This window comes from Anarrhichthys ocellatus, unplaced genomic scaffold (genome assembly GCF_004355925.1).
Source record: "Anarrhichthys ocellatus isolate YVR2014 unplaced genomic scaffold, GSC_Weel_1.0 scaffold26, whole genome shotgun sequence".
NCBI classification, from domain to species: domain Eukaryota; kingdom Metazoa; phylum Chordata; class Actinopteri; order Perciformes; family Anarhichadidae; genus Anarrhichthys; species Anarrhichthys ocellatus.
The window spans coordinates 2,528,856-2,537,293 of record NW_022280056.1 but is presented as its reverse complement, the minus strand read 5'-3'; the positions used below and the strand labels follow the sequence as shown (position 1 = coordinate 2,537,293).

At 42.0% G+C, this 8,438-nt stretch overlaps 1 protein-coding gene across 1 annotated transcript; it reads left to right on the top strand.

The window, feature by feature from the left end:
• The first annotated feature begins 126 nt into the window (after positions 1-126).
• On the top strand, positions 127-7,502 carry mrm2 (mitochondrial rRNA methyltransferase 2). Its single transcript, XM_031861868.1, has 2 exons — positions 127-459; positions 1,480-7,502. The coding sequence occupies exons 1-2, from the start codon at positions 135-137 to the stop codon at positions 1,908-1,910; spliced, it is 756 nt and encodes a 251-aa protein (XP_031717728.1). The 5' UTR covers positions 127-134; the 3' UTR covers positions 1,911-7,502.
• The last annotated feature ends 936 nt before the right edge of the window (positions 7,503-8,438 follow it).

Below are 8,438 nucleotides of genomic sequence, written 5' to 3'. Positions count from 1 at the left end.
TGAAACATGACTGTCCCAGATAGGACCTACTGTTGTTAACGTTTTGTAGTAAGGGGACATATAAGAATGACGCACAGTATTGAGCCAATGGTGAGTTGCATTTGCACGCAGGCGCAGTTTACCACACGTTACAAATGCACCCTGTACCATTGACCGCAGTAAACACAGTAATGTGGTGCGTGTCCCTCCAGAGGAGATCCCTCCACTCCTCGTGGAGTTTAATGAAGAAGTTAACGGGGAAAAGTCCCGCCGAGCAGCGGTGGCTGCAGCGGCAGCTCAAAGACCCGTATGTCAAAGCTTCTCACGCACAACACTTCCGGTGCAGAAGCGCCTTCAAGCTGCTGGAGATAGATGACAAGTTCAGGCTCCTGCAGCCGGGATGCAGTGTGGTGGACTGCGGAGCTGCACCCGGAGCCTGGAGCCAGGTGGCCGTCCGGAGGGTCAACTCAGCCGGGACAGGTGAGGGGGTGAGACGGGTCCACAGACATTTTAAATACCCTCCTGACTGCAGTCCTCTGTGGATGGAAAGGCCTAAATAAAGCAGTTTGATCATTATTTATCATTGGTCCTGGAGGATGTGGTCATTTTGCACCACATTAACATTACAAGAACACTTATTATATGTTTTACTCAGTAGACTAAGTCTGTTTAAATTATAATTTTCATGTAATACATGATGAGTTATTGTGGCACAAGTAAGCAGTTTGTTATACATTGTATAAATATTATTTCTGCTAAAAAAGAATCAATAAATAATAACGTACAGCAATGAGAGACTCATTTTACAAGTTTTATTCATAAAGCATCACTGTAGTTGACATTTGGCTGTAGCCTCTAAACTTTATACAAATGCAGGAAACCCACATTGCTGCAGTTTAATAGTATCTGTGATGTAGAACATAATGAGAAGTATAATTCTTATGTAGTAGATAGATGACACAGTTGATGCCAAATGTTTTAGTCCATGCAATCGTAGTCCTAACCCAACTGTCACCTACATTTCTTACTTTTGTTATTCTTGAGATTTGTTTCCCCCACCTTGCAGTCAGTCTCTGGTTTTTATTTACTTTATTAAGAATCAACATCAACATTTTATTATTGTTGCTTTATGTGGCGTTGTAGGTGCAGATTTTTTCAAAAAGTCTGATGCTAAATGAGATGGTTTGTTCCAAACTCTAAATTCAACCAACGGAAGCTAAACAACGTTGTTTTATAACCTTGAAAAACAGCTTTTGAAGGATCCATGGCCGTTGTAGTATAGGAGGTTTTGAATGCATTTCTTTTGGAAGATGTATTTGTTTAGACAGGGAAAGAAGTGACGGGTAGCAGGGAGGTAATACTATATTATAATTAGCTTATATTTGTTACATGACCACATTGCTTGGGATTCATTAAATCTGATGGAAGAAACCCAAATAACACTCTCTCTTACACACAGAATTATCTACGTTACAGCTGACAGGTTTTCTTGCGTCCTAGATCCGGCGCTACCACATGGTACGGTGGTCGGCATTGACCTGCTGAACATACCACTGCTAGACGGTGCCCACTTCCTGTCCAGCCACGATGTCACTGACCCCGTCACGCACACCAAGCTGCTGGAGCTGCTCCCCGGCGGCCGGGCCCACGTCATCCTGAGCGACATGGCGCCCAACGCCAGCGGTTTCCGGGAGATGGACCACGAGAAACTCGTCACAATGTGTTTGTCTTTGATAGACATGGCTGAGAGGGTTTTACAGCCGGGGGGCTCCCTGGTTTGTAAATACTGGGACGGGATCCTCGCTCACAAACTCCAGGAGAAGCTCTCGAGTGTGTTCGGAAAGGTTCAGACTTTAAAGCCCAACGCCAGCAGGAAGGAGTCAGCTGAGAGGTATTTCCTCGCTCGAATGTACAGAAAGGCAGCAAAATGATCACCAGGAACATGAAGAAGAGGCTTACTTAATATCTTTGATCAAAAGGTGGCACTGTTGAGGCACCGGTGAGGCTCACAGCTGCAGGCGCAGTCTCATCACACGCTGCTGGATGCTGATTTCTATCCCTGCAAACGCAACACAGCGGCAGCAGTGAATCAGTAACATGCAAACTTATGCGAGAATCATCAGTGTGGTATTCCTCAAAAGCCCCGTTTTCTCTGAAGTTATTGTTTGCCCCACAGTGTTTGTTCTACACAGTCACTCCGGTATTTGCTTTGTTACAGAAAGTCATTTACCAGTTCTGCTTATGCTAATAATTTGCACTGCCAGCCATGTAGAAATATGTAATCATTCTCTCATTGAGAGCTTATGAAGGGACGAGCCAATACAGAGTCACATACAGCATGACTAATGGGAAGTGGGATGATACGGAATCTTGGCACACCGCAAGTGTTGTCAGGCTCTGCTCTCTGACAGTGCAGAGATGTCCATTTCCTGTGCGGAATATTTTCAGTCCAGTAGACAGATTTCCTCTCGAGAGTCTTCTTTAAATCACGGTGTTGGACACTTTGGGAAAGTCCTATTTATTGTCTTTGTTTCATTGCTTTCTCACACTGATATGATTCTGGTGAAGCCAGAGTTCAGAACCACTGGTGATGGAATAAAAGGATGCTTTCTGTCAAAGCTGCATTATAGAAGACACAACTCATATATTTGATGTCACAGAGATCTATGGAGGGATTGACAGAATGGCTTTTCTAATATAACATTGTCTACAGTGACATGTGTACAATTGTTCTTCTTTGACTTGCAGTCCAGTGTCTCTGTTTATCAGGGACGTAGCACCAGTATTTGGGCCCGGTGCCGAGGTCTCAGTGGGCCCCCTTCCCTTCTTCATACGTCCTTTCTCATGCATGCACAAATCATTTTTTGGGGCAGTTTATGCCTCAATTATAGCCAGAGAGAGAAATGGACAGAGAGAAATGGCAACATTGTTTTAGATACAAAGAATAATCCGTCAAACTAGTTTATTTATCCACCGATAATTCACCAATGTGGCTGACAATGTGAAATTTAAAATTACAGATGGAAAGAAACTTTGACTCACAGGCTTTGTGAGTGGTTGGTTCCGCCTTTGCCCTCACCGTGAGGCTCCTGCTCATTCACAGATTAATAACAGGCCCGATAAGCAACAATTAGAGGATGTTATGAGTTATGGATGCTGCATAATGTGTGGAGATAACCTTTTGAGAAGAGGTGATTGTACATATGTATTGTTCTTGAGTTTAAGATTAAGTACATTTAGATAAACAACATATTTTCTGGAAGTCAAGTCGTTTTTATTAAATTGACTTTTCCATCTGAATTCACGTTTCTAATAATGTAACTGTATAATCATATTACTTATTAAAACAAACATTCTTCAAATGACCGATGGCTTATCATTGCCATTGAAATCATATTACTCATAACTATCTTAAAAGTCTGATTGTTCCACAAAATATAAATTAGAAGCTTAATTAAGACTGAATTAGCATCTATGGCAGCAAAAGGAAGAGCTGGCTCACATGAATACATTAATAAGGCTGCTATTTAGCCTTTCTGTCTCAGGAGTGATGAGTAATACAGTGAAACATTCATGCCTCTTGGTTAAATAAACTGCAGAGACTGACCTCTAAATATGATTGTTTGGAATGAATGGGGAGCAGCCGAGGCCGTTGATGAAGCCGATGGTGAAAGATGTGAACAGATGACCAATTCTACTTCTCATTACTTGTTGATTATTGAGCCGTTTGCTATTTAGATTCAAATTATTCTCAAATTACTGTGGGATTTATGTTAATTCCACCGAGCCGAGCAGCCCGGCTCAGGATGAATGATGATTCATTCGCAGGTTAATTGATTCTTCTCCGGCCAGCTGCAGGTTCGGATGTAAATATTAGTAAATTAAGAGGAAAAACAGTCGCAAATTTCCAATTCAGAGCGAACGCTGAGATGCAGCAATCAACTCAATGATTGCTTGAATTTTGCAAACAAATCTGCCGCACAAAAAACCTCTTTGAACTGCTGTGATTGTTTTCTTATTGAATTTGTTTGCGTGCAGTTGATATTCATGATATCAAAGGTGACGTAATATACAACAGCTTAAATACTATTAATATAGTTAATATGTATTGAACACATAGCTGCTGAATATCTCTAAGTTCCTCCTTCAGTTTATACGTAAGAGGGGATTTATGATCACGTTATGAGGATGAAGATGAGTATAATCAGCTGCCACTTAGTGTCACCTTAATCAAGTATAAGCTGGAGATGTCTGTGCATGAGGAAGGTGTTTCTTTTTACAGGTTTTTATGAATATAATTGCGTTCATTAGTGAGCTCTTAATAGATGCATCTGCCTCCTGTGTGCTCTGCCGTTATGTGCTGTGGTGTCAGAGGCCTAAAGGAGACACAAAGTTAGAAAAAGCTCCGAATCGATCTGTTCCCCCGCATGCATGCTTTCATAAACACTGCACGGCGTTTTCAGACGAGCAAATGATGATCATGAGATGCAACGAAACTCCTTTTCAAATGTTGCTCCGTCTCTCCAATGAAAACAAACAGTCTCTCGAATATGAACACGGTGGGAGTCTGAAATTGACAGGAAATTAAAGAAACGGTAATATCATTTCGAACCATCGTGGCATTCATTCCCTCGGCTGACCCGAGCTCCCAAAATGAATTGCGCGTCTGACAACATTCATCACTCCCTGAGCCAAGCAGGCCTTCACTGACACAACGTAATGACTGCTATTATGATGATCATCTCATACCATCTTCACGGCTAAATGAATCTGAAATCTCAGGACGGTATGACGAGTGAAACTCTTTTTTTTTTCTTTCCGCTCTGTTTATGATGTCGATGTTTTTGCAAGCTGTTTGACAAAATGACACAGAAGTTTCCCCGTAAGCAACGGAGAGGCTCAGAACACGTGGGAGTTTTCAAAATGAAGCATGCCATTTTGAATATTCATGTCCGTTCTAACGTGACGATGGAGCCGCAGCGCTGCAGTGCCTCTCTCACCACGACGTGTTCAAGTTTGCCAAACACTTCCAGGTATTTTGTATCACACAAAAGGGACCCACGTGAATAATCAAGCAATCTCCTCTTGATCTTTGCCTTTTTTTTCTTCTTCTTTTTCTCGCTGTGCACTTTTGTTGCGTCAGTCCTGCGGAAAAATGTCAGGAACATTATTGCAAACAGGGTGAAGGATTGTTGTGGGAGGAGGGTTAAAGGGACACGGGCGACAACCTAACACAGGCTATACGGAGAACAAACAAAGCACAGGTTGCACTCAGTGGCACCATTTGCATCCTCGTATCAGCCAGGCCTGACATTTACCAGCGAGTATGGAAAGTGACTGCGGAGCGAAAGTGAAAGCTAATGACCTTATGTTAACATTCTCACTGCCAATCTGCATTTCCTTCAGGTAATGTATCAGAGGAACGTCTGTCAAGCAAAGGAAGAGGAGGAAGGGGATCATATAGAGTTGGTCTTTTCTTTTCTTCATTGATGTCCACTGTGTTCTTTGCATTTGCACTCAAACACTGGTTTCTTTTCTTTTCTTCCATTGAGGAACTAGTCATAATTAGTACTTAATTGGTTCTACGCAGATTAAACATTATGGCTTAAAGTGGCAGCTTAAAGAGGAGTACAGCTTTAAACCCTCTAGAGCTCATGAATACTAGTGCTTCATATCATCATCAGCTGTCCTTTGAAGAGCACAAAGAAAAGATCAGTTATCAACATTGTAAACACCTCAAGCGTCTGTAATGGTTAGATCGTGTTAATACGTTTCCCATGAATCGGCTAATGAGTCGGAATCAGATGTTTCCCCTCGTTTCTTGTGCAGACGTTGTCCGTTTCTGCAGTAATGTGTGCGTAAAGCCAGGCGACTTGTTTTCGTCAAGATACTGATCGGTTTACATCATTTTCAACCTTTTGCAGTCTGTGAATGGAGAAGACCGAGGAGGTTCCAGCTGGCGTCAACTCCAAAATACAAAAAAACAAACTATAAAAGCTCACCGAGTGAAAGGCTCTGCCCTGTTATTGGCATCAAACTGTGAAGCACAGATGTTATTTGATTATGCATCTATATTCTGCTATAAAAGTCTAACCCTTTTACAAAAGATTGCTCATTGGCTCATGGGTAATGTCCGTGCATCTGAACCTGCACGTCGCTCAGCAATGAGTTATGTCTGTATGAAATAAGATGCAGTTGTTGCAGCAAGTTTAAAGAGCAGTTTTGACTTCTCTAATGGAGTCCAGCATGCGGATGTGTTTGGGTGCAGCACAGGAGACGCCCTGGCACCCGTTGTGCTGAGGTTGATGGCTGCTGGTGCCAGTAGAAATACTGCATTAAAGCTGCTGTTGTGAACTTTGAGAGAGCACCCCCGCCCCCTACTGCACTTCAGTCTGTAAATGTTTTGACCCAAATCAACCTCTCTATTATATTCTTCTCAAAAAGGAGACAGAGAAGACGTTCAGATCTGCACACTGATGCAAAGAAAACAAGTGGTGTTTGCAGAATAGTATAGTGTCTGATTTAGATTTATCATTTCAGGAATTCATCAAAATGAAATAAATACGAAAGATCCGGAACCAAAAACAAAGATGGTATCTATTCATATCTTGTCAACTGATCATTTTCTTAAATGATCTTGTCTTTATGGATTAATTATTCAATGGTAAAATTGAAACACCATTTAAAATCCTCAACAACATGAATGACGTATCAGATGTTAGTTTACGTAGACGTTGAGGAGTCTTTCCTTCTTTTCCTTCTTCAGCTTGGGTAAAAAAAACACAAAATATGAGACTTAATTTTGATAGTAGAGAGGTGACGGAGAGAAGGAATGTCATGCATCAAAGATCCCCGGGCAGGTTTGGAGATGGGGAAGTTGCGATTACATGATCGGTGTCGTAAAGCCCCCAAAGCCATCGTGACGCCCGCATGATGTTGGTCCGTTGAGACACTTGTTTGTGATTTTGGGCGATACAAATAAACTTGACTTGAGTTGACGTGGCTGCAACGTTCGCAATTTCATCTTTATTTTACATCTCTGCGGCTCCACTGTGTTTAAAGGTTGTGGGGCATGTTTCTTACCTCACCTATAAGAATCATTGTTTCTTCTTAGTGAACAAAGCAAGAAAAAGCCTCATCATCACTGAATGAATCATCGCTTCGTCAGAAGAGGCAACAGCTGAGCTGCATGCAATATTTCTCAGTTTAAGTGCTCTGTGCAAAGAGCAGAAACATGGAGGTTTTAATGAGGTTTTTGTTTTCTTTTCCATTTAATTAACTTGTCATGGGACGGTGGGGCAGTCTTCTGAGCATCGTGGGGCCGATCTGCTTGCTGGTGGGTTGAAAACAAGAGGAAATACTACTGGGAATGACGACTGGGCAGAAGACAGATGGTGCAAAGGCTAATTGTGACATCTCACTTCATGTAACTGTTCACATGTTATACAGAGGAGCTTACGGTGTCTGTACTCCCACTCAGGCAAAAGTTGCTGCTTTGCAAAAAAATCAAAACGCACAATGGTTTTGATAACTGCTTTTTTTTTACTATTAACTTGCAAATACATATTTTCTCTCAGCTAGCAAACATTTTCTCATTTCATTTGGAAAAATGTTTTAGTCGTTGAGGCAATATTACACTTATGATGCCACCATCTCCATCTTATGGAAGTCTGCTGGGCTGTAATTATATAAATGAAGAAATGTTGATCAAATCCAAGACTTTGAAGTAAATTCCACCCACTCAACATCCCAGGTAATGGCTGCAATCCCTCCTGGATTACTTAGAAAGCGAGAGAGGAAGCAGGGGAGTCTTTTGGAGTGTGCTCATTAATCTTTCCAAAAGATGCTGAAGGCAGGATTTGACATGGTTGTACAGCGGGCTCATATCAGCACTGTGTGGAGAGCCGGTTGCACAACCAGCGGAATGGGAGAGAGATCGGTCTCTCTGTGCTTCCTCGGAGCTCTACTGGTTGTTATGGTTGACTCGTCTCATTCCTGGAAGGTGTAAAACTCCGACCAGCAGGAGGGGAACACAGCACTTTTGGCAAAGCATCTCCGATTGTCTCAGAGTCGAGAGCAGCGGGAGGTTGATGAATGTAGAGGAAAAACATGTCCTCGTTGTTATGAAAGACGCTTGAATTATACGTGCTACTTTTTTTTCTCTTCAGAGTTTCCGTGGATTCAAGCTGTGATTTGAAATATTCATATAATTTGCAAAGACCCTGTTAACGTGGAGGACTTTTCCATTTTCAAGAGGATGTGGATTATGAGTGTCAGTGTTGACATACAATCATCATCAAAACAAACAACTTATCACTCGTCCTTTGAACAATCCCACATGTATTATTGTCTGCAGTGCAACAGGATAAGAAATCCAGAGTCTCCAGGGAAAATAGTCAACTGGTATTTCTCCATTCTGTATGGTCTTAATGCCAAAGGAACCCCTGAAAACGCCTTTG

What these genes read in the sequence shown, in the direction of transcription:
- mrm2 (XM_031861868.1), top strand. Translation starts at nt 135, where the DNA reads ATGCACCCTGTACCATTGACCGCAGTAAACACAGTAATGTGGTGCGTG. An exon ending in GGTCAACTCAGCCGGGACAG is followed by an intron (nt 460 to 1,479) that starts GTGAGGGGGTGA and finishes CTTGCGTCCTAG; the next exon opens with ATCCGGCGCTACCACATGGT.